Source organism: Athene noctua, chromosome 24 (genome assembly GCF_965140245.1).
Source record: "Athene noctua chromosome 24, bAthNoc1.hap1.1, whole genome shotgun sequence".
Taxonomy (NCBI): Eukaryota; Metazoa; Chordata; class Aves; order Strigiformes; family Strigidae; genus Athene; species Athene noctua.
Window position 1 is genome coordinate 2,795,301 of NC_134060.1, and position 24,663 is coordinate 2,819,963.

General features: G+C 45.1%; 3 protein-coding genes across 11 annotated transcripts; 2 read left to right on the forward strand and 1 right to left on the reverse strand.

Moving 5' to 3' along the window:
- Positions 1-858: 858 nt before the first annotated feature.
- Positions 859-7,018, forward strand: ZBTB8A (zinc finger and BTB domain containing 8A). The gene is made up of 4 exons (XM_074925878.1): positions 859-1,199; positions 2,353-3,320; positions 3,816-3,985; positions 4,392-7,018. The coding sequence occupies exons 2-4, from the start codon at positions 2,381-2,383 to the stop codon at positions 4,722-4,724; spliced, it is 1,443 nt and encodes a 480-aa protein (XP_074781979.1). The 5' UTR covers positions 859-1,199; positions 2,353-2,380; the 3' UTR covers positions 4,725-7,018.
- A 3,938-nt stretch (positions 7,019-10,956) lies between these two features.
- Positions 10,957-16,153, forward strand: LOC141970035 (zinc finger and BTB domain-containing protein 8A-like). Its single transcript, XM_074926336.1, has 4 exons — positions 10,957-11,183; positions 12,299-13,286; positions 14,254-14,423; positions 14,708-16,153. The coding sequence occupies exons 2-4, from the start codon at positions 12,329-12,331 to the stop codon at positions 15,035-15,037; spliced, it is 1,458 nt and encodes a 485-aa protein (XP_074782437.1). The 5' UTR covers positions 10,957-11,183; positions 12,299-12,328; the 3' UTR covers positions 15,038-16,153.
- A 1,081-nt stretch (positions 16,154-17,234) lies between these two features.
- ZBTB8OS (zinc finger and BTB domain containing 8 opposite strand) lies at positions 17,235-24,526 on the reverse strand. 9 transcript variants are annotated; one of them, XR_012635100.1, is made up of 9 exons: positions 24,286-24,515; positions 22,740-22,925; positions 21,261-21,285; positions 20,558-20,679; positions 20,246-20,328; positions 19,791-19,843; positions 19,498-19,534; positions 17,433-18,763; positions 17,235-17,337 (listed from the first exon to the last, which is right to left on the reverse strand). XR_012635100.1 is itself a non-coding variant. In XM_074925948.1 (9 exons), exons 3-9 carry the CDS (start codon positions 22,825-22,827, stop codon positions 18,677-18,679), a joined length of 495 nt encoding a protein of 164 aa, XP_074782049.1. In that variant the 5' UTR covers positions 22,828-22,925; positions 24,286-24,387; positions 24,424-24,526; the 3' UTR covers positions 17,257-18,676. The 9 variants fall into 9 exon arrangements, 8 of the variants coding, with proteins under 8 accessions (XP_074782054.1, XP_074782056.1, XP_074782055.1 ...); XM_074925948.1 differs by having other exon boundaries at positions 17,257-18,763; positions 24,286-24,387; positions 24,424-24,526; XM_074925947.1 differs by having other exon boundaries at positions 17,257-18,763.
- Between the last annotated feature and the right edge of the window lie 137 nt (positions 24,527-24,663).

Here is a 24,663-nt window from a genome sequence, read left to right on the forward strand (position 1 = left end):
AAATTACATTAAATTTTCAGGTGATGCTGATCAGAGCATGACCACGGACTGGCAACGCAATGTGGCTGGAAAAGGCTGGTCACTTGTAGGTACAAAACGTTGAAATTCAGTTGATAATTAACAGCATTGCCCAGTGGACTGAGATTTGTGCGAAATACTGTGTAAATTCCAGTGGTTTTCATCTTCCAGAATGATTAATTGAAGAAGGTCAGGTGCGGAGTGGAGCCTTACACAAGCAGAATGGGGCTCATGAAAGATTTTAAAAGCGTGGCCTGCGTTTGGAAGGAGAGAGAAGTTACAGAACTACGGACTTTTATTAAAAAGGGGGAATTAAGCTGGTGAAAAGTACTGTTACGATATAAATAGATATAAATTGAATATGAATAAATGGATATGATACACTGGGAGAATGTTTCTAACTATCAGAGGAAGGAGTCTTTAGATGTCTTTCCCATTTTGCTACAGTGAGCAGAGGAACATAAATGGTGTCAGGATGGAACATCTTGAGGTTGTGGAAGGGAAAGCGAAGGAGGACGCAAAGGACACGGTTAAGGCAGAATGGCTCCCATGGGAAAACAAGTATTTATGAGAAATAACTGGGGTGTCAAGAGCACGGAAAAGACCCTGGTGGCAAGAACAGGAAGGAGAAAGGCACCAAACTTTCAGTGAGAGAAGGTGAGAGGTTCGGGTACAAGGATTTCAGATATGGGTTGGGGTTTGGGTTTTTATTTTTTCAGGAGGTAACAGATAGGAACAGAAAGAAAAAGATGTTCCATCTCCTTCCCAGGAAGCTGCAGGCGCCTTAAGGAAGGATTTGGGTCATCAAGGCCTCTGCTATAGATAAAGGTGTGAGAAGGAAGCATCTAGGGCACCGCATCCCCTCCCGGGCGGCATGTGTGTGCGGGCAGGGGCGAGCAGCGCCGAGCGCGGGGCGAGCAGGCCGGGGGAGCCGCTGGGCTGCGCCTGCAATCGGTGCGTTGCCCCTTTAATTGTGTCCCCAGCCCTCGGGCGTCTCTGTCCAACGCCCACGTCAGCAAATACCTTTTGTTTCTCTCCCGTTCGGGCTCCCAGGGCTCGGGGCTGCGGGAGGGACCGGCGCGTCGCCTTCAGCCACCGCCAGCCCCGACGCGGGGCCGGGGACCCCGCATCCACCGCCCGCTGCCCTCGGCTCAGCGGCCGCCGCCCGCAGGACCCAGCCGGTGAGTGGCGGCTCCGCACGCCGGGCCAGGCCGGGCTGGGCGCTGGGGTTCGGGGGGCGGAAACGGCCCCGGAGCCGCCGGGGCAGCGAGCGACGGCCCGCGGGCTCCGCAGGCTCCGCGGGGCGCCGGGGCCCGTGTGCGGCGGCCCGGCAGCAGCCGCCCCCCGGAGCCGCCGGGTCCCCGGGCTGCGCGGCGTCCTAACGGGCGCCATTTGCAGCCCCGGGCGCGGCAACAAAGGGCTGCGCGGGAGCGGGGGGCGGCGGGGGCGCGGCGAGAGGGGCCGCGCAGGGGGGCGGCGGCGGCGCTGCCAGCGCGGGGAGGCTGCGGGCAGCCGCGGCGGGAGCGGCTCGGGCCACGCCGGGCGCCCGGTACCGGGCGGCAGCGGCGGCGTGGCGGGGAGCTCCCCGCGGGGCGGCAGCCGGGGTTCCGCTGAGGCGGGCGGCTCCGGGCTGCGCGCCCGGCCCGGCGGGGCGGCGGCGGGAGGGGAGGCGGGCGGGGGGAGCGGGCCCCGTGCGGAGCGCTGGCGGGCGCCGGTGCCGCGGGGCCGGCGGCGGGAGCGGGGGCGGCAGCGCGGGCAGCCGGGAGGCGCCTCCGCGCTGGGGCGGGCGGGCCCGGCGCCGTCGGGCGTCCCGGGCTGCCGGGGGCCGAGCGGCCAATGCGGCCGGGCGGGCGGGTGAGTGACGGCGGCCTCCGCCAATGCCGGGGGAGCCCGGGCCGGGAGGGCTGCGGCCGCCGGGGCTCTGCCGCCGGGTCCCGTTTCTCGTCCCTTCGGCGGCGGCTTGAGCCCGGCCGGAGCGGGGCGGGGCGGGCACGTCGGCTCCAGGCGCGGGCACGGGCCGCTCCCGCGGCTGCCGGAGGGCTCCTCGTGTCCCGGAGAAGGTCCGAGGGCCGCAGCCCGTCCCGCAGCCCTGGGCACGATGCGCCGAGCTGTAGCGCACGCGTCTCGCCCAAAGAACCTCCGCTGATGCGGCTTTGCCATCACTTTTCTCCTAGGAGAAAGAATGTATGCGTGTGCCTCTCCGAATTTAAATATATTTATGGATTTAAATCAATGAGATTATTTGTAAAATTACCCGTAAAATTGGGTCTGACATCTCCGGCTGAGTTGCACGACGCTGAAGTCGAGTCTAATTATTTTTTTTTATTCTTTTAGAGCGACGCTTCATTTCACCTTTTCTGGAATGGAGATTTCTTCTCACCAGTTTCACCTCTTGCAGCAACTAAATGAGCAGCGCAGACAAGACTTGTTCTGTGACTGCAATATCCTGGTCGAGGGAAAGGTCTTTAAAGCACATCGCAATGTGCTGTTTGCCAGCAGCGGCTACTTCAAGATGCTCCTTTCGCAGAGCTCGAAGGAGACGAGTCAGCCGACGACAGCCACTTTCCAGGCATTTTCTCCTGACACATTTACAGTTATTCTCGATTTTGTGTATTCAGGCAAACTGTCTCTCACTGGTCAGAATGTGATCGAAGTCATGTCGGCTGCGAGCTACCTGCAGATGACCGACGTTATTAGCGTGTGTAAAACGTTTATTAAGTCATCGCTGGACATCAGCGAGAAGGAGAAGGATCGGTACTTCAGTCTGTCAGACAAAGATGTAAATTCCAACGGCGTGGACCGATCCTGCTTGTACGGTGCTGGCTGGAGGGCAGAAAGCAGCCCCCCGCATTCACACCTAAGTCCAGACCAAGGGACATGTATGATGGGTGGAAACACTTGGAGCAATTTCAGCTACTATCCGACTTCTCAAAGAAATGCCCAGCAGCAGCTGTCCAAACACGAGCAAAGGCAGGATTCCGTAAAGAAATCCCGGCACCTGGGACTGCAGCAACCTTCTGACATTCCTCACTATAAATCAAGCAAACTGGAGGACAGGGCGGCCGAGCCCGCTGGCCACATTGCTCAGTCTGAGGAGCAAGTTCAGATTGAAACAGAAGTTGAATCTCCTCACGTGGGATACCAGTACGGCCAAGGGTCTGACGTGATACCGAGGAGCTTGGCTGTGTCACAGCAGGAGCATGAATCACCCCGTTCTTCTAGTAAATCCAAGTCTTCAAAAGCAGATGAGCAGTACGCCAGCATGCCCTCGATTCTGGGCGTCATGGGAAGCTGGACTGAAGGTAAGAGTTAATTTTAATGCTGTAGGTGCACAGTTGTCTCTGAATCACCTGTTCTGTCCATGAGAAAACTCCAAACGAGTGTACAGTTGCCAATAAGACATCTGTATTGTCCAGGAACGTAAGTTTGGAAAGTTTAACTGTTTTTTAGTAATTTCAAATTACGGAAGTACCTGGTTTATTAAAACTAGCCCATCAAAATACACATTCTTCAGTGTCTCTACAGCTTCATCTTGCAAATTTAAGTTGTGATCTTTTGGGATATACTGAAGATGATTTTAATACAGTTAACAGTCTGCTCCTTTTCCTTTGTTGCACTCCTGTGTAATTTACAGGAAAACACACGATCTTTGCGCTTGAAAAGACCTGTGATAATATTTTTATTTTTTTTTTAATAAAATCAATTTGCCGTTCCACTCATAGAATGCCTTTTCCTAGAGCATTACATGACTAGACATGTTACGACTTAATTTTTTTAATCGCATTATTTTCTAACAGATGATCTGCCCAGGATGAGGTTCAAGTGCCCATTCTGCACTCACGTGGTGAAAAGAAAAGCAGACCTAAAGCGTCACCTTCGCTGTCATACAGGAGAGCGCCCTTACCCTTGCGAGGCGTGTGGGAAAAGATTTAGCAGGCTAGATCACCTAAGTAGCCATTTTCGAACAGTATGTATTTTTAGTAACTGCATGATTTTGTTTAATTTGTAAACCTGCCTCAGTGCAATTAAACACAGTACAAGTGTATCTGGTTGATATATTGACTCCCGTAAAGAAGAGGTAATAGAAAATTAATCTGGTTTTGTTGAAGTCAATTTGAAGCATAATTTGCATGAAAGGAGATGAATTTCTGTGTTAACTGATGGCTTGCAAAGATACTGCTCTATGCAAGTCCTGTAACAGAGCTGAAGTGGGCGATTACAGCGCCTGTGGTGGTTTCATTTTTAATGTTTGATGACTGTCTCAAAATGAGTTAATGCTGCCATCTGACGCTACTCCAACTCTACTTTTTGTCATCTTAAAGCACTCTTCTTTGCGGATACATTATCAATTTTATTCATTCCGATTTTCCCAGATCCATCAGGCTTGTAAGCCTATCTGCAGAAAGTGTAAACGCCACGTGACTGAGCTAACGGGACAAGTGGTCCAAGAGGGGACGCGACGTTACAGACTCTGTAATGAGTGTTTGGCTGAAGCGGGCATAGACAGTATTCACATTGACTTGGAGGCTGAAGCACCCCTTGAATTTCCACAGGATGGGGATAAGGATTCCCGGTGGCACTATGGGGAAGACAACAGATCTGATGTGGAGATTGTGGAGGATGGGTCAACCGACTTGGTTATTCAGCAAGTTGATGACAGTGAGGATGAAGCAGACGAGAAGGAAGTAAAACCAAATATTAGGTAGTTGCAAGACAAGAATTGGGAATTCCGTGTCAGAGGGAGAATGTACTGTCTTGACCATAAGCCCTCCACCAGCCTGTTGTTAATTGTACAGAGACACACTGGTTTCTCTTGAACAGGTCCAGGCTTGCATGTATTTATGGACATGCTATTGAGTCCATTCTGAGTTTTGTTATCAGAATACCCATATTTGCTTCATTAGAAAGGATCCATCCTTAAATGAAATAATGGATGAACAAGGAAACCGGAGTTCTACGTGGATAACTTTTCATAGTAGACAATGGGTCACTTCTCAAAACCTCTTTCAAGGGAGTGAGATCTTAATACGTTACAAAAAAACAAAAAAAAAAAGTCACACAGCACTGTAAATTGCCCACTTTTTAAACTTGTAGAGATGGGGGGTATATATGTAATATCATCTGATGATAAATACCCCACACATCAGAATATAAAGAAAACCTCTCTTCAGTATTCAGAAATGAAGATAATCTTTCACGAAATGTGGTGAAGTCTTCATATTATGATAAGGAAAAAAGGCAGCTAATTAAGAAAAAAATACAAGAATGTTTTAGCACATTCGTCTGGAAAAGCACTTTCTTGTAAAATTTATTAGAATAAGGAGAATCTTTAGCAGATCTTTCATTCTCGACCTATTTCTTTACAAGAAAGTAAACACATGAATGCTAGTCCTAGTCAACACACCAGAGAGAAAATGATTACAAATATGGATCACTAATTGATGCCAGTAGACGTTTTTATTCATTCTGATAATTGGGAACTCAGACTGGGCTATGTTTTTTCAGTAAAATACTCTCTGGGTTTTTTTGTTGTTTTTTTTGTTTTTTTTTAAAACCTCTCAAAAGTGCCAGACCAACAGGACTGGTAGCCCTGCATCCACAGGGCAGTGGCAGTTCTCCATGCCAACGTGAAGGAAACAATCCTTACGAGGTTGCTTTAGCTGTTGTTTTCTCTCGTTGTTCCCCGTTTTATTTGCCGATAACAGTGGCAGAACAATTTGTACAGTATATATACTATATCATTAGAAATGGAACTGATGAGATCTTCCATCTGAAACCATTGACTACTCTTGTTTGTATTGACCTGTACTCAATTTAAACTGATGAGTTTTAAGATGGAGTCATTATCAATTTATATATTCCCAAAGTCATTTGGTCACCAAGTGAACATCCTTTCACCTTGTCCAGTCTGTACTATATGCCAGTGAGAACAAGATGTACGGGAAGTTCTAGACATTTTATTTGTGTAATTTTACCTACAATTAGAGTACAAGAGATGAGATGACTAATGGTGAAGAAAATTTACTTCTTGAACAAAATAAGCCACTTTGTTTTGTTGCTTAGTGAGTTTATCTTGGCCAACACTGTAAGCAGGAGAGAAGTATGCTCCTGGGGGGCATTCACCCTGCATTTTCTTAGTCAGACCTGAGTATTACTACAGTATTCATCCTGTGATCATTGAACTCAATGGCTATAGGCTTAGAAAACTTTTTTTTTTTTCTTTTTTTACAACTTTGTAAGCATGTTTGGCTGAAACCCGGGATTAATTACAAAACAATCCCATATATATATATATACTATATAACCTATTTCCCAGGGACAGCTAAAAAGACATTATTTTATTTTTATTTGTGTAAAAACTGTATAGCCTTGTTAGTATCATCATTACCAGAGAGTGCAGCATTTTCATTCCAGGCTGCAGATGGCCAGCCTACAGTTCTCTTAAATGACAGCTCAAGTGCTTCCTACTGAGTTCACAGTGTAAGCATTAAGGGCCCTGCCCCTCAGACGTGCCAGGCTGTCAAGAAGCAGCCTGCTTGTATGTTCTGAAGAGGCAAGAAGTGGTATTTTATCATTCCTACAAAAATTATTGTCCATTGGCTTAGACGTGGGGAGGGGGATGGAAGGAGGGAGCTTAAAAAACTTTCTGATGACCCATATGAAACCATCTTTTCCAGACAAGACTTAACCCTTGCCTAGGTTTTATGTTACACTTCGGTCAGCAGTCCACAAAAATGGACTTGATGTGAAAGTAGCTGGTTAATTTCTCGGAGCTTATTACTCCTAAAATGCATATTATTAAATGGCTGAGAAATATTCCTGAGCAACCTTAACTAAATCAAATGCAGAACAAAGAAATACATAAAAGAATATGGAATGACTTTGATCAAATTTCAAGAGAAAATGCTTGCTGAAATCAGTTTTTAATAGATTTCTTCCGTTTTCCTTTACATTAAAAAATATGCACAATAAATTCTAGGTATCAGTGCCTGCTGTCCCAGAATACGAAGTGGCTGGGGTTAGTCTCTGTGTGTGTGTGGGGATGGGTTAAGGGGAGGGGAAAATGAAAGTGTCACTCTAGGCCTGAAATCTTAACTGCCAACTGTAAAGGTGAGACTATTAAGTGTTTCTGTATACTTGGGGGGTGTTTTTAGAAGCAAAGGGATTTTTGGATCAATACCTCATCTAACTAGACACCATAAATTAAGAATACTGAGGACCAGATGCTTCAGAAAAAAGATGTGAAATGGCTATAAATGGGCAAATGGAACAATCTATCCATATGAAGACATTTACTTTTTAAATATAGGCAGATTAGTTGTTGATTTGCCTGGCAAATAAGGGGTTTTACTGTTTTTATATGATATTGTTATTCTCAGTAGCATAACTAGATACCTGTAGTGATTTTTGAAGACTCTTATTAAGCTTGGAGTTTCAGCTCAAGACTGCGATTCCCACAGGTCAATTATGTTTTGTATTTTTTAAAAGGTTACCATTTTTTACATTTGTTACCTTAATTTCCGTTGCTGTTCCCTTATTTTTGTATTGCAAGACAAGATAAACGTTAAGTGCCTTCTATTTTCTACGTCCCTCATTTTACGTAGCCAGTCATATATTTTGCTTGGTTTTGTCTAAATGAAAGTAATCCCGTTTGTTTTGTTTTCATCTCCTTGCATTGCCTCTGATGCCTGTTTTCTTCATATTTCTGTTAGGGTCACCTCCCGCTCAGTAGCAGAAGTAACATTTTCTCTCTTTTCAAGGAGGAAAGACCACATAGGGTTGTTCCCACAGAATTTAATTTACCTGACAGTAACTGTGTTGCTTTTAGAACTTTGTCAGGTCACAGGTAGGACACTTGATTTTTATCTTTGAATTCTAGAGAAGGCTGTATAGAACTGTAAGGGCTTCTGCTAATACCGATCCGTTCAGATGCTGTTTCTCTCCTGCCTCTGTACACCAAATCAGAGTTTGAGAGGTTTAAATTGTAGTGCAGCATTGAACGGGCTGTTCAGAGAGCAGCCTCAGAGATGGTTGTCCTTGAAGGTGTTCAAGACTTGGCTCAACAAAGCCAATGGCTGATCTGATCATGCTGGTGGTGCTGGCCGCCTTCCCGTGGGAGGTGGGACTAGAAACATTCCCAGCTTCCCTATGACCAACATTTCTATGATTCCTCTCAAGTTGTTTTTGTCTCTTTTTTTCATTGTACTTCCTTAATCTTCTTCGTGTTGCTTTGACTGCTCTTAAATACGGCTACTTAATGCATGTTTTGATTATTCACTGGTTTTCAATACCTCATTCTCCTGTCATTTCCTTTTCCATTCCCTGTTTCATCTGACTAACGCTGGAGGGTTGTCCACATCAAGAGACATTCCTTTTGTATAACACGACTTCCCATGTGGTCCCAGTGTCTTTGTCCTTTTTTTTCCTCTGTCCTTTGTCATTGACTCTTTTTGCTTGGCTTGTGTTTATCGTTGTATTCACAAAACCACAGTCAAGAGCGAAGACAGATTCATCCTCTGTTTAGTGTCTCACCTGTAACTATCCTTATTTTCTGACAGCTATCTCGCCATCCTTTCAAAGGTTGAAACACTGAATTAAAAAACATTTCTCTTTTCCCCCTTTTCAGGTATTGCAGAACTCTACCTGTCACATAAACCTATGACTTGTGTGATATATGATTAGTTTTTCTCCTTCACATCATATCCCATTTTTTTGTTTTCCATTAAATTATCTAAACTTCTGTATTTACTATCTCAAACAATGACACTTGTCCTTATCTTAAAGGTTCAACTGTTGGGTTTAGGGTTTTTTTCCAAAATTAAAAAATAATAAAAGCAGACCCCCAAAACCAACCTCAGAATGAATCTCCCTTTCCAACCTTTTCCTATAGATTTTATTCCAGTTCTAAAGAAATGAGATGAAAAAAAAAAAAAAAAAAGGCAAAAGTAACTGATTTACTGATTTAGAGTGAGTTTTGTAAACATCTGTAAGCCCACAGATCTCCAGCGGAGGACTGACACTGACTGCTACATTTATCATCCTTCCTTTACTCCTGGCTCTTCAGAAGAAATGCTCCATCCTCCAGGATTTTGGGATCCCCCTCAATTTTTCAGTGATAACTTAGGAAAAAAAATACCTCTATTATAAAATTATGGAGTATACTACATTTCTTCCCTGAAGCATCTGGTCACTGTCAGAGGTTATCCATTACCTAGCCCTGCCAATGTCTACTTTTCTTGTATTTTGGTCTCTTAGTCTGCAGAAATACTTGGCTCTGAACTTCAGATAGCCTACACGAGCTAATAGCACAATCTCCAACACATTCATTATTTAATATGGACCTTGATTTAGCTGAAAAATGCCTGACCTACCATCTGGCTACAGCTGAGTCAATGACTGTGCCCAGATCCCAGGACTGACAATCATCAGCATCTGTCAGCATAACAGCAATGCTGTGGGGTTCAACGTCTATCGAAAACCTTAACGGCTGAGGGCAAGCACAGCCGAGATTTGCGTTAAGTGAGGATTGCAGCTAAACTAAACTTGTTTAGTTGAATTTATCCTAAAAAAAGGCTTTTAAAAAGTGTATTTTAATCGAAGCCTCGAGGCTAAAGATAGCAGCAGTCAGACTGGAATAAGCACATGCGTTGAGAATGAACTTAATGAATTACAAATTCATGAGGAAGTGCTTCAGTGGAGTGCTAAGGCCAGTATCGGTGTGATCTGGTCAAGCTGGCACTGGGGACTTAGCAAGGTAGAGAAATGTAAATTATAGTCTAAAAAGAGTTCAGATAGTTAATTCTGTATTCCTTTTATTGTTTCTCCATGAATATGTACAGCAGAATTGTAAGAGTAGTTCAATATTCTAGTCCAGGCATTCCAACACTTGCTGCTTGATTTTTCTGGAACATCTCGGGGAAGTCAGAAGTCAATTTGAAGGTTACTATTAGTTGGAAGGCAGCATGTACGAGAAACAGAAGAAAATGTCCCTAATTCTGGCCGAAAGGTTGAGTTTTGAAGAAAAGGATCATCCAGAATTTCAGCGTTTCCCGTTAGGTCTAAATCTGTACCAACAGCCTGTATGTCTGTTCAGTGATGGGTATGATTTGATAAGCTACTAAGAAAAGCTTATAGTACCATTTAGTTAAATATTTTCTATACTGTTTAACTTAAAAAACCCTCCCACACTAGAGTTAGCACAACCTTTCATCGTATTTAACTCTTGAAATGTAGAGAAGCGTCTTATTTAGTGCATCGAGAATTTTAAACGTAGCAACACAGAACATTTTCTAAGGGAAAACTGGGATGAACGGCAGGAAAAAAATTTCCGTGTCTTGGTTTAGCCGTTGTGGTAAACGACATACTAATGAAGTTCTCTGCCACACTCTGAGCTGACGCTTTTTACTGTGCAAATGGGAAGGGTTTCACCAAGTTCTACATGCGCCTGCTTTGAGGAGGGGACTGTGCCAGATGACCTGCAGAGGTTCCTTCTCAAAATTATTCAGTGTTCTCGAGGAACAAGACTGAAAGTGTCTCGTCTTCTGACAGGCACAAGATTGAAAGCGTCTTGTCGTCTAACGTGCATCCCGATTTGATTTTCTTTTTCCACACAGAAGGAGAGAAAAAAATGACAATCTGCCATATCGCACTGCTGTTTGCAGTACTTTGGTTTAGGATTATTTCCACCGTTTGAATACAATCCCCGTTATAAAAACGCTGCTCTGCTGAGCAACTACTACATCTATGGCACAGAACTACTGATATTTCCCACTTCGGTGGCACCTTCTCTGCACACACAGAGATGTCCAGAGCGGCCTTTAGCACCAGCAGCGCATTGTCTGCGGGCCTCCCGGGCGGCATGTGTGTGCGGGCAGGGGCGAGCAGCGCCAAGCGCGGGGCGAGCAGGCCGGGGGAGCCGCTGGGCTGCGCCTGCAATCGGTGCGTTGCCCCTTTAATTGTGTCCCCAGCCCTCGGGCGTCTCTGTCCAACGCCCACGTCAGCAAATACCTTTTGTTTCTCTCCCGTTCGGGCTCCCAGGGCTCGGGGCTGCGGGAGGGACCGGCGCGTCGCCTTCAGCCACCGCCAGCCCCGACGCGGGGCCGGGGACCCCGCATCCACCGCCCGCTGCCCTCGGCTCAGCGGCCGCCGCCCGCAGGACCCAGCCGGTGAGTGGCGGTTGTGCTGCGCGGGTCGGACCGGGCGTCGGGGATGGAGGCGGGCAGGAGCGGGGCTGCGGCGGAGCGACGGCCCCGATCGCCGGGGCCCGTGTGCGGCGGCCCGGCAGCAGCCGCCCCCCGGAGCCGCCGGGTCCCCGGGCTGCGCGGCGTCCTAACGGGCGCCATTTGCAGCCCCGGGCGCGGCAACAAAGGGCTGCGCGGGAGCGGGGGGCGGCGGGGGCGCGGCGAGAGGGGCCGCGCAGGGGGGCGGCGGGGGCGCTGCCAGCGCGGGGAGGCTGCGGGCAGCCGCGGCGGGAGCGGCTCGGGCCACGCCGGGCGCCCGGTACCGGGCGGCAGCGGCGGCGTGGCGGGGAGCTCCCCGCGGGGCGGCAGCCGGGGCTCCGCTGAGGCGGGCGGCTCCGGGCTGCGCGCCCGGCCCGGCGGGGCGGCGGGAGGGGAGGCGGGCGGGGGGAGCGGGCCCCGTGCGGAGCGCTGGCGGGCGCCGGTGCCGCGGGGCCGGCGGCGGGAGCGGGGGCGGCAGCGCGGGCAGCCGGGAGGCGCCTCCGCGCTGGGGCGGGCGGGCCCGGCGCCGTCGGGCGTCCCGGGCTGCCGGGGGCCGAGCGGCCAATGCGGCCGGGCGGGCGGGTGAGTGACGGCGGCCTCCGCCAATGCCGGGGGAGCCCGGGCCGCGAGGGCTGCGGCCGCCGGGTCGGTGCGCGGTCCCGCCGCGCCGGGCAGAGGCTGCGCCCGCAGCCGGGAGCGATCGGCGCGGAGCGTCCCGTCAGCCGAGGCGCTCCCCACGGCCGGGGGGGGGCCCCCCAAGTCCTTTTGCCTCACAGTCTGAACCGTCATCTTCGTTCTTTTATCTCCGCCGATGTCATCTTAATTCTTTTAGATACGCAGGAATCCCGCCGAGGCGTCTTTTCACCTCTTTCAGAGAGTTGTTAAGTTTCTTCTCTCGCGTTACTGCGCGGGGTAGGGGCTGCAGGGAGTGCGGAGATTTACTGGGAATAGGATCGACGTTCCCTTTTTAATAGAGCTTCTCTTATTAAAATAGGATTCAACAACGTTGGTTTAGATGGTCATCGTTGTACTTTTTTTTTTTTTTTTTTTTTTTACTTTAGCGCAAGCCTTCCTCTTATTCCCTGACTGGAATGGAGATTTCTTCCCATCAGTTTCACCTCCTCGAGCAGCTGAACGAACAACGGAAGCAAGACTTGTTCTGTGACTGCAATATTCTGGTCGAGGGAAAGGTCTTTAAAGCACATCGCAATGTGCTGTTTGCCAGCAGCGGCTACTTCAAGATGCTCCTTTCGCAGAGCTCGAAGGAGACGAGTCAGCCAACAATAGCCACTTTTGAAGTTTTCTCTCCAGAGACTTTTATGGTTATCTTGGACTTTGTGTATTCAGGGAAACTGTCTCTCACTGGTCAGAATGTGATCGAAGTCATGTCGGCTGCGAGCTACCTGCAGATGACTGATATCCTCAATGTCTGCAAGACATTCATTAAGTCCTCACTGGATATTAACGAAAAGGAAAAGGATCATTACCTCAGCCTGTCGGCCAAAAGTACAAACAGTGAACCCGCCCATCCATCTCTTTATCGGTCAAGAAGGAAAGCAAAGAGCAACCCCAGGCGTTCCTGTTCGATCCCGGATGACAAGGCTGATACAGTGAATGAAAATTCCTGGAGCAGTTACGGCAGCTACCTGTCCTCAGAGGTGATCCTTCAGCGGGCGGAAACGCAGCTATTGAAAAGAGGCAGAAAACAGGGCTCAATGAGAAAGCGCCGAAAGCACCTCGGGCTGGCCCAGACCCGTGATTTTGTGCAGCATAAATCCAACAAAGCTGAGCGGGCCAGCGGCGGTAGCAGCGCGGCAGATTCCAGCCACGTGTCTCGGGTTAGGGAGGAGGCTGAATGTGATGCTGAGAACGACGCCGATCGTGACGATTATGGATATAATCACGAATCGGAAGTGATGCCGAAGAGGTGGTCTGTTGCTCAGCTAGAACAAGAACTTTCAAGAACTCCTGAGTTCATGGAATTAAAGGCAGAAGAACTGTACACCTCAATGCCCACAATTTTAGGTGTAATGAGTAGTTGGAACGAAGGTAAAAAGTACCTATGGTTTTGCAAAGTTTGTCTTTATTTGGAAGAATTCAGATGATCTTTTGGACAGAATTTGTATAGCTGCATGAAAAGCAAAATGATGCCCAGAGTTGCAGATTATTTTCTTGATCTACTCAATTGTTAGAATCTGTTAGATCTACTCTGTTAGAATGAGAGACTTTGAAACCAGAACAGGCCATGAGAATTAGAATCAGAGAGCTTGCCTCAGGTATTCTGTAAAGTTAAAACCTGCCAGATTATTTGGACCCAAGTGGAGTTTAATGAAGCCTCGAGAGCTGTCATTGACTTGGGGACCTGAAGGACTGAATTTCTCTTGTAATATCCCCAATGTGTGGCAGTAATAGAGGCATTTGACCTAAACCCAACCCAGGTCCTTCACAAGAGAAGGTCCTTTCATTGGCAGGATGCTGCATTTCCCTGAAGGTCCAAACCAGCCCAAATTTCATGACTGTTCAGCCACACTACAGCATCTAAGCTCTCGATGGACTGACAGCATGTACCCGAGATGGTGGACTAAAGGTTACAGGTGTATTCTTACGTGCATTCCCTTGGAAACTCACGTACCTGAATTTTATTATAATTGCATATTTTTAATACTTTGGGCATCCTAGTATATTACACAGAGATTAGAAATGACAAAGCTATGAACTGTTAGCTGATGGAAGAGTCAGATGTGATGACTATATGTAATAGCTAAGTATTTATGATCATCTGTATGTCTAAAAAATGCCCTGAGTAAGAAAGAATACACAATCCAATGGCTGTTTAACATGTTCAGTAAGAAATACTGGGTTTGGCAGATCCTATTTTGCGATTTTTTTTCCTATTTAGTCACAGACCAGAGGAAAAATGAACTGCTGCTTATTTAAGCTGAAAAATAATGAAACTACTACATAAAGAGAGACTACTACTATTTGACATTTCCCCCTGTATTTCTCTGTAATACAGATGACCTACCTCGGATGCGATTCAAATGCCCTTTCTGTACGCACACGGTGAAGCGACGCGCGGACCTGAAGCGGCATCTTCGGTGTCACACAGGGGAGCGACCGTACCCGTGCGAAGCCTGTGGGAAGAGGTTCACCCGACTAGAGCATCTACGGAACCACTTCCAAACGGTACGCCATTTCAGTGGGAGATTCAGCCTAGAAAAAAAAAACAAAAACCCAACCCACAGGATGTCACTGGTAGCATCTACTCAGTCATTCCCAGAACTAACAGCAGAAAAGCTTCCTAGCTGCACATCAGCTTGAATTATTCATGCTCTAAATTGGCAAATTATACTTTAGATTTCATTTTTTTTAGAATGGTTCAGTGAATTTTCTTTTGCTGAAAAAAAAATTTTTAAAAAAAATCTGCTGTTGGATGAACACTGACATTTTCAAATTTTAAATCTCTTTAGATACATCAAGCTGGCAAACTGATCTGCAGAAAATGCAAGCGTCACGTAACTGAACTAACAGGATGCGTTGTTCAGCAAGGAACAAGACGCTACAGACTGTGCCATAAGTGTCTGGCAGAAACTAATTTTGACAGCATCCCTGACGATTTAGATGCAGAACATTCTCCTGTCTCCTCCACGGGAAACAAACGTTCGAAGTGGGCTTTGGAGGAGGAACAGAAATCAGATGAAGAGACAGTGGAGGAAGAACCGTATAATTTGGTTGTCCGACACGTTAACGATGATACTCCAGATGAGGTAGATGAAAAGGTGAAGCCAAATCTTAGGTAGATCTGTTTGTGTATTTGTTACTGTTGTATTCAAGATTAAATTACTTGTGTCCTACCAACTATTGCTGGCTTATTACTTTCATTTAAATTAAATCTTGCTAAAATTCTTTTCTGAGAAGCAAAATATGGGCTATAAACAAGTTGTTTTGTACTTAGAGACATGCAACAGTGTAACTGCTTCTAAATGTCATCCAGAAAGTAGGTGTTATCTGGAAACTATTTAGAAGAATTTGTTTATATTTCCTCAAAGACTTGCTCAGAGCTCCTGTTCATAATGAAAGAGTGAACCACTTCACAGTTCTACAAAGATTCAATATTATATAGGTTTTTAAAAAACAATTATTTGGTTATTAAAAATTAGGTTATTAAAAACCAATTATCACTAAAGTAAACAGTTAAGAAATATAAAACACATTTTTGTTGACACTGTAATTAACATGTCTATACACATCAGAAACTTCATGAGAAAGGAGTAAAGAAACCAAGTGGAATTCTTCCTGCTGAAGAACCAATCTATGAGAACTTTGTTTTTTGAGTGAGCTTACTGCTTCTTATTGTTCAGAAAAGCATGATCAGTTTTAAAGAATACACACAGAATACATACAGAGTAGAATAATGAACAGAGCATCTGTAGTGCACTTGGGACAGTATGAGTTTGCCTTTTCAGATATGGAGGTTTTTTTTGTACTCTGAATTTTAAAGAAAGATACACCAACATGGTTCCAAGGAAATAAAAGTGCAATCACTGAAAATACAATTGTCAGGTTTTTTCCTTTTTTTTTTTTTTTTTTTTTTCCAGGACTGGTGCAAGATTTGGTTAAATCCTGTCTGTCTTATGCCAAGAGAATAAAGAGGACAAGTCCCTTTAATTTCAGTGGCACACTTGTGACTTAGATCATGGAGCTACTTTAGAAAGATCTTCCTTTTCCTATAAATTTAGGATGCTTAACAGCTGCTTGACAGCATAAAAATGTTTGTTTACAAGGACAATTTCCCTTAGAGTTTAAGCAACTTCCGTAATTCTGGAGTGTCTTCAACTTAGTAATCATATTTTTTTCCCCAGTCATTTGGGTCAGACAACCTCCACTTGCTAGAGAAACTGAAAATGCTCAGTACTAACATAAAAAAAAAAATAATCTCAGGGAGAATGTACATTCTGCCTGAGAGCAGAGAATGGTATTCCCAGTAGGTACTCTTGATAAAGAGCCACTGTTTGGTCTCATGTCTCATTTTATGCTGTATTTCCTTTCCTGTTAGCAGAATCTGTAGCCTGAGGTTACGGCCAAGCAAGCAAAAATTCCCTGTAAAGAATTTGAGAACAGCCATATTGATTCACATCAAGGTTCTCCCTGTCTCCAGTAGTTGCCATTACAGATACCTAGGGAAAAGTGAGAACAAGGCAAGCCTGTATAGTAATTCCCTAATGCTCTCCCAAACTCCAGCCATTTTCAGTTTAGGACATTTTCTTAATTTGGGATTTGTACATTTAGTAACCACCAATGCACATCTTTTTCAAGTACTTCACCACTCTACCCTTAAACTCATCGCATCAACCTGATCCCACAGAGATGCACATGAACTCACTACAGAACTTGCTCAACTAACACCAAGACAAGAAGGGTTTCCAGTTCAAGCATGTTTTTTAATTAACCACTTTCAGGTAGTTAATTGTCTCAGGAGTCTCTCACTGAGCTGGGGCCTACAGCCAGCCATGGGGCTCCTGTAAGGCACTGGGAGAACAGGACTCCAGTAAAAACACTGCTAGCCGAAACCTGTCGCTCACACAGCTGTGAAAATGGAACAAAGTGAATTTAAGGCATGTTTTGTAGTAAGTACTTAGTAAATATTGGGAAAAAAAAAAAAAAAGGATTACTAACACTTGGTTAATTCCAAATGCTTTTCTAGCAAGTTCCTGTCACTATTTCTAAAAGCAGAGCACTTGACTGTGTTGCTACAGCCTGTGGCTGACACAGGACATCTCAGCATTTCGACAAAATTAGAATTTAACGACATAAATTTCTCTCCTCCCGTTTTAGAGGGCCGGGCAAACGGAAAGGCCTCTCCAGCCGCCACAAAGCCGCCTCAACTCGACGCCTGATTGGCTAATTCCAGTCACCTGACCCAGCCAGCCAACGAGGTGTCAAATCCGCAGCTAAGGCGCCGCCCGCCTGCCCGGCCCCGTGCCGGGGTTGGCCCGGAGCTGATCACCCGGAGGAGCCGTGGGCCCGGGCCTCGCTCTTCCCCTGCAGCACTTGGCTGTGTCCGGCCGGAGCGAGCGCGTGCTGGAGCCTGGGGCTGCTCCTGAGGATGGAAGAAACCCCAGCGCGTGAAAATCGTTGGGTTTATACTATCAAATAGGCTTATCATCATTCTTATTTACAAAAAAGTCCGCTCACCTTAGTGGAGAACAAAGCGCAAATGTAATTCGGTGGTGTTCAAATTCCACTGGCCAAAATTATTCACACGCAAATGCGTTAGTTCTTTCAAGTCCAAGTTTTATTTCAGCATTGAAGCCTGCTCTGAGAGGGATTTTATCCCTCAGTCTTTACAATATGGAAATAAAACCAGATCTGGTTAAGATGACTTTACAATAAAATAAAGATGAGAATCTACCTCTGGAGGTGAGGCGCTTGTAGCATTTACAATTAAAAAAGCAGGTTAGGCCAGTGCTGACCGTTCCTTACAGTGCCCCTCTCACATGGCACACAACACACATTTGCTGTCCTGTGATTTAAAACAAAACACACTTTTGATTACTTCTGATTAATTTGATTCAGTGAACTGAAGTCAGTGATCCTTTGATATGAAAGGATTGTCTGTATTGTCCTTTCTAACAGGAGATAGGGAAGCTGATTCAAATAATCTTTTTCTAGAAGAGAATTAGCTTTTGCCAGACACAGTTGGGCCTGCAGAGAGTCTGGTGTGTCCCCTTCCACCGCCAGCAAAGCTGCCTAATTCTGAGAGTGTAATAGGTGCTATTAGGATTCCAACTACGCGGTTCCATACTTCAGGATTTAATGTGGAGATTTATTTACAGCAGTTCAGCACCACCTGCTGGCATGACTTTTTTTTTTCTCTTTAAAAGTAGTCTAGAAGGTGTGCTGGTTGTTTTTTAAATTGATACACTTTCCTAGGTGTCCTTTGAACAGTCAGAATTTTTTCTACATTAAATACAACCCGCTGCAGATATTTTGGACCTTTTATATAAGATAGAGGGGGGGTGTCACTTCAAAATTAGGACACTTAAATCTCCAAATGAAATCACGTAGATCACCATTATCTCCTGCCACCCTACAAAGAGATAGTATTTTAGCTAGCAGCTCCACTCATTTATCTATTTAGCTCATACAGCACCTAACACATGTATCACCCTTAACAGCTGACTCCCAGCATTCCTGGAGAGACTTTCAACCCCTACAACCCTTTCTCCTCAACAGCTAGTTCTTTTTTTCTTGGCATGCAGGTATTTCTCTGTCTCACCATCTTCAAGTCAAAACAGAGGCTGACATTCCTCACAATTATTCCCTTCAATTTATGACTTGAATTGGCCAATTCCTTAGTTACTTCCACAGGGATTATGATTTTCAAGGGACTTTTGCCAGCCAATGACACGTATCCACTTGACCACACTTTTCTTGCTTTAAATATCAATGATGACAAAGACTTCTGGCTTTTCCTCTTCACAGATCTGCATTGCTGAGTAAGTTATGGCTTTGACCTCTGTGCCCTAGAGAGAAAAGACACAAAAGCATGGACTCTCTAAATTACATCCCTTGCACCAATTTATGGTAATACACAGCACTTAGCACCTTCTACAAATGCTATCCCCCAAAAGCTGCATTTGTTACACAGGACTCATCACCTTCTCCAAATGCTATATAGTTTAATAGTTTTTCTCCCCCAAAAGCTGCAACTGTATTTGTTCTGCTGAATAAGAAAGGTGACATATTAATGGCAAGGACTTGGCCTGGCCAAGTAGTGAATAAGTAATTCTTCCCTTATTTTATTGCCTCTCGAATACTACAAATTCCTCCTCTTAGCTCTGACAGAACACCAACATTTGCTATGCTAATACTGACACAGCTAAAGAGCTGGTGGAGAGATAAGGATTTGCTTCTAGCAATCCTTTAGCAAAAAAATAAAAGTAGCAAAAACTGACTAAGCAAAAATCTGTGATAATACTGTGAAACCCAAACCCACATACACATTCTGAATATAGATTGGTTTAATGAGTATCAGCATCACAAAAAGGAAGCCAACTGTTGAGTTTTGCCAGTGCTGAGGAAGCATCAGATGGTCAGGTCAACAGTTTCACCAAAAAAAAAGCAGAAAGTGAGATCTTTAGTATCTGCGATACCAGACATGTTTATACTTGGATCTCTTGAGAACTTTAATAAAGACATCACACCTGCCCACCCTACCCCTAAAATGTAAAAGATGTACAGAAGAACCACTGCATACCTGAGGGTGTTTGGGTAAAGAAAACTCTTCTCCCCACCTTTAGAGGCAAAAAGAAGAGAGGTGGTTAGAATTTTGGTAATATTTCCTAAATATTATAAGTTTCATTGATGAGCATAGCACAGCGAGATTTTCATTTAAAGCCCCAAAGGAAGAAAATAAGAAGTCCACAATCCACTTCATAGAAAGCATCGGTGAACTGCAGCACATCACAGTATTTCAGAGTGATTGCTCTCAAGGCAGTATGTGCATTTTCAGTGAAGATATTCATTACTCAGTTGATCATTTAAGCTCACCCAATTGATCTTATTTTGAACTGCATTCGGTCAATGTAAAGCACTTTCACCTCCTGCAGAAAAAGCAAGAGGAGAAATATGTCAGTAACATCTTCTATCTTCAGGCAGAAATTCTCAGTAAATCCCATTTACAAGACTTATATTCCACCGTTTAGATGGAATCTAAAACCAGAGAATCAGAGTATCCTGAAAGAGATACCCTGCTACTGTATGGAACAGAAGGCGGCAGAGCTGCCCCTACCATGTACCAGCAGATAATAATTGGTTTTGGTAACAGAGCTTGACAATCTGTTTCTCAAGTCTTTCTGTCCCGGTCTTTTCAATTCTCCATGTGTAGGGCTGAAGTGATCTGTTCTGCCCATTTTTTTTCCCTAAGTATCATTTCATTCAGAGCTGGTTTTATCAGAGAATAGCCCTGACTTACAAATGGAGAAAGATCAAAACAGAACACTTACCCTGGGTATAAAGAACTCATTAGCACTGAACTTATACAGCCACTCATCCAAGAAGTGGAAGAGAAGAGACAACATGTCATGTCCTGCATGGATGAAGCAGAGACGACAGTCAGTTGATTGTCTCAGCAAGAACACCCAAACGTTTTTAAGAATACGTCAGATGTACAGCTTCTGCACTATTAGAAGATTCAGATTAGTGATACTGAATTAGATTTTAATTAACTGCAACACTACGTGTAAAGATTCAGCATTTTGGTACCCTTCTCCTCAGGGTTCATACAGTTCCAATATAAAAACTCAACGCAGCTTTACCTTCTGCCTCTACCTCTACTGTACCAACAGGTTCCACGGTCTCTGTATCAGTCATGTAGCCAAACATGGCCATAACGCACTGCTCAAATGCTTCTTCCAAAGTGTCTCCCCAGGCATGTAGCCTAAAAAGACATGAGATAATTCACCAGACCATCACAAAACAAAAAGTCCCAAAATATTATGCAGGTGAGCAATCAGAACACGAGAATCAATGCAGAGGAAGTGAATGAACGAGACGACTAGCTCTTCTATACCTATGCATTTGGGCAGATCAGAGAGATTTTCATTCTTGAGGTTTGTGAGAAGAGTTTCTTGGGAGAGTATGGAAAATCAATGTTTTACCAGACAACAAGAAAGTTCTTTCCTAATATGGCTAACTGATGTCTATAAAAAATGGACTAATCAGAAAAAGTTTGGTTTAAGGGGAAAGAGATTAAAAGAGGAGATTTCAAAACATATTTCCAAATAACAGAGGCTTAATCAGAAGCACGATAGGAATATTACATTAGAAAAGAAACCAAACATGCGGTACTATGCTCTCCCAAGAGCAGAAACAAAGTAGACCATCAAAAAATCCCATTGTGTGACATTTCATAGGTCCATAATGTGTACATCTGCAACGAGTCTTTGACAGTTACTCCAGATTTATAGCAGTGGAAGAAATAATCTGTCACACTGAGAAATCCCAGCTGCCCATACTTACTGCACATCTGCTGTGTGATCCAAATCTGAGAAGGAAGGAAAAAGAAAAGACATGACATCACCAAACATATTTTTAAAATCTCGATTTTAAAAAAAGAAAATCAGATGTTGTTGTTATAACAAGAACTTTTCACATTCATTTTCAGATGTGAAACGGTGATAATCTATTTTCTAGCATATTAGAAAAAGTTAGCACAGGTGGAATCTTGGATTATTTCTGCCAAGTGGAAAATCAGTGTTTAATGTAATTATATCAGTGCCTTACGTGTACACTACTCTGTGCAAGGTATGGCTGTTGTAACACAACAGGCTTCTACAAGTTAACTGCAATAAAAAGACACTTCAACCAGGAGTAAAGAATTTCTGCTGAAGTCTTCAGGACTGAAAACCATTCATGCCAAGGATGAGATCTGCAAATATTTCCAGCTCAGTGAAGAAATATACCTGTCCACACCCAAAAATATCCATTATGCAAAAAGGAGAACTATAAAAAGAGTATGTAATACAAAATAGAAGGCAATCTTCATTAATAAGGTAGGATTAACATCCCAAGCATGTATCAAGTTTTACATGAACATCATTTATATTCATTCAGAGGAACGAGAGAAATGCAAAATTATATCAGGTTGGCAGAAACAGAGCTAACTTGGGATGTAAAATAAACGCCACACTATGATTGCTCTAACTGAAAGACTGTTCTGATGCTGTTTAGATCGTTCACACACTATTAATGGGTTCTCAACAACAGTCTCTAAAACAAACAAATTCCAGTGGATGTAAAAGACGAATAAAACCTCTTCCAGTTATGGAAAGAGCGTGACTATTGTAATATGTCACCATATTTCTGCATTGCTATCAGATAAAGATCTGAACGCATCCTAAAAATATATATATTTGAAGAGAGTAATAGACACTGTCCTACAGACAGACACGGCTGAAATAGAAAACAGACACACGGAATGGTCTCCTGTGAGTGCCTTAAGCTAGCCCGTGGGCTGCCACCCACTTGCTTGACACGTTCTTAGAAGACATTCCAGGGGTGGGGAAAGGGAGAGATAATCATCTTTAAGTAGTGCATGTAGGAGGAAAAAAAAACACCACACAGAAGACCAATACACTCCTGAACGTCTCTCCCTATGTAAGAGAGAGAAAAATGTACTGCCTTGTTAAGAAATAGCTCGGAAGGGGCAAGTTTTCCAGGTGAGACTTAACTCATTTATTTCTATCGTGATTTCTTTAGCACACATAACAAGAAAGGCATTTATCTGTGACAAAGAAAACTGTAGACATCTTGTCTCTATTAATTCAACTACAGACACATCTTACAGCCTAAACACATACGATACCAGCACATTAAGAAACCCCACATGTGCCTAAAAAGCATATCCTGCGCTCTTCCTCCCCTCCCTCCCTCCCTCCCTCCCTCCCTGTCGTGACTGCAGTCACACATACGCTGCAGGAGAACCTTAAAACTACTCACATTCGTATTTCTTATTGAGCGGTGGGTATTTGGCTTTGATGGCTTTCTGCTCCTCCGTCAGGTTGTAGTCCCTCTCATCGGCTGCCATAGCTGCTGGGTTTGAGCCACACTCACTCGCTTCCTGGTGGTAGGAAAGATGGCTGAGCTCCGCCAGCTCTTCCACCCTGCCAGGCTTCCCCTCGGATGCTGCCGTAGAAAAGGGGAGAATTACCACTCAGTTCAGTTTTTCATTTGATAACAGTTTGGTAACACTTGTGCACAGCCTCGGGTATTCAAAATAAGATACTGAGTGCATGTTATTTAAGTTGTTTGCTATCAAAACTGTCACTGGGAGACAGGGGAAGCTCAGAGTTCAATCCCACACCTCTTGACTCACTCTCTGATACAGGTTATATTCAGCCCATGAAGTCAATCCTCACACAAAGTCCAGACTTTGGCCTTTTTTGGGGAAGAACAGTGTTTCTTCTTGTTCTGTACAACACCAAGCATTTCATTCATCCTCAAACAGTATAATACAGTAACAGCGAAAAATAATGAAAATAGCTGTAAAGCGAATTAAACGTTTACATTTCAGGTAACTTCTACTGAATTTTACAGCTGAGGGCACTCAGTGCACTGGTACATACCACACCAACCTGAAATACGTCCTGCCTTCAAATCCCTAGGAGTCTTTTAGGGCTTCCCTTTAGGACAGGGATCATATTTAAGCTGGCAACACCTAGAAGCATGTGCATGGGAAACAGGACTGTCACATTAAGTGCAAGGTTTTTCCTACATTCCTTTTCTTGCAGAAACTTTTTAATTAAAAAAATAAATGTAATTATTTTTTTAATTAAAAAACCCCAACCAACGCACTGTACCAAATTCCTATTTAAAAGTCTAATTCGCACACCAGACTTCAGTAGTTGCTGTTTCATGCAAGCTTTCATTTGTAAATCTAACACAAACTGGAGAACCTGATTAACTTCCGGCTAATTAATTTTCCTGAGATAAGACCTCCCCAGATTTCCAGATATAGTAGCAATTCTCTTTTTTTTTTTTTTTTCACCTAAGATTTATCCATAGCTGAGCCCCAGACTTCCCCAAATAACGCAAATGATAGATTTCATAGATAGCACATAACATCTTCGAAATGATTTTTAAACAGGAGCGAGGTTGAGTAACAAGACTACACAGGATTTACAGTTTATACTTTCAGGTGAGTATCTACGTTGCAAAGAGAAGTCTCAAATTGAGAAGCCAGTGCTCCTCTTAGGGAATAAACCCAAATGAACACAGGGTTTGAGCTGAAACCTGTTCAGCTCTGCCTGTGGATGGTCAGACCCACGACGGATCACCCCGCGTTACCCACAGCTAGGCCCATCAGAACCAGTCACGAGGATTTTAAACCACTACTGCAGACAGCACTGAATTAAGGGAAAATGGAAGCCGTTGATTACAGACAACTAATAACCCAAGAGCAAGTTGAGGATACTCCCAGGGTTTCTGCGCAGCCCTGTGAGGAGGGAGGGCCCTAAGGCCCAGGCCTCGGCACCCACACACGCACCGATCCGCTCCGGTCCCGACACACTCTGCCCACGGCTGCGACGACCGGAGAAAACCGCGGCCACGAGCCTGCCCGCTCCTCAACCGGGGCCTTAACCGGGGCCTCAACCGGGGCCTTAACCGGGGCCTCAACCGGGGCCTCACCCACGAGCCGCCCCTCAGCGCGGGGCGCTGCCGCTTTAAGAGGGAGCGAGGGGCGCTCGCCGCCCTCCCCTTCCCCTCCGGAAAATGGCGGCTCCCAGGGGAGCTTCAGCAGCGCCCCCCCCCCCCCCCCCCCCCCCCGCCGCCTTCTTCCCGGCCGCCCTCTCACGTGATCACCGGAGCGCGCTCGCCTGCCCCGTGTCCCCGCCCCCTGCCTCTCGGCGATTGGCTGCCGCTG

Excerpts from the sequence above, each read along its gene's own strand:
- ZBTB8A (XM_074925878.1), top strand. The coding sequence starts at position 2,381 with ATGGAGATTTCTTCTCACCAGTTTCACCTCTTGCAGCAACTAAATGAG. Across the intron at positions 3,321-3,815 it reads CATGGGAAGCTGGACTGAAG|ATGATCTGCCCAGGATGAGG; the intron begins GTAAGAGTTAAT and ends ATTTTCTAACAG. Across the intron at positions 3,986-4,391 it reads TAAGTAGCCATTTTCGAACA|ATCCATCAGGCTTGTAAGCC; the intron begins GTATGTATTTTT and ends CGATTTTCCCAG.
- LOC141970035 (XM_074926336.1), top strand. The coding sequence starts at position 12,329 with ATGGAGATTTCTTCCCATCAGTTTCACCTCCTCGAGCAGCTGAACGAA. Across the intron at positions 13,287-14,253 it reads AATGAGTAGTTGGAACGAAG|ATGACCTACCTCGGATGCGA; the intron begins GTAAAAAGTACC and ends TCTGTAATACAG. Across the intron at positions 14,424-14,707 it reads TACGGAACCACTTCCAAACG|ATACATCAAGCTGGCAAACT; the intron begins GTACGCCATTTC and ends AAATCTCTTTAG.
- ZBTB8OS (XM_074925950.1), bottom strand. The coding sequence starts at position 22,827 with ATGGCAGCCGATGAGAGGGACTACAACCTGACGGAGGAGCAGAAAGCC. Across the intron at positions 19,535-19,790 it reads TTCAAAATAAGATCAATTGG|GTGGGGAGAAGAGTTTTCTT; the intron begins GTGAGCTTAAAT and ends TTGCCTCTAAAG. Across the intron at positions 18,764-19,497 it reads CTTTACCCAAACACCCTCAG|GGCACAGAGGTCAAAGCCAT; the intron begins GTATGCAGTGGT and ends TTTTCTCTCTAG.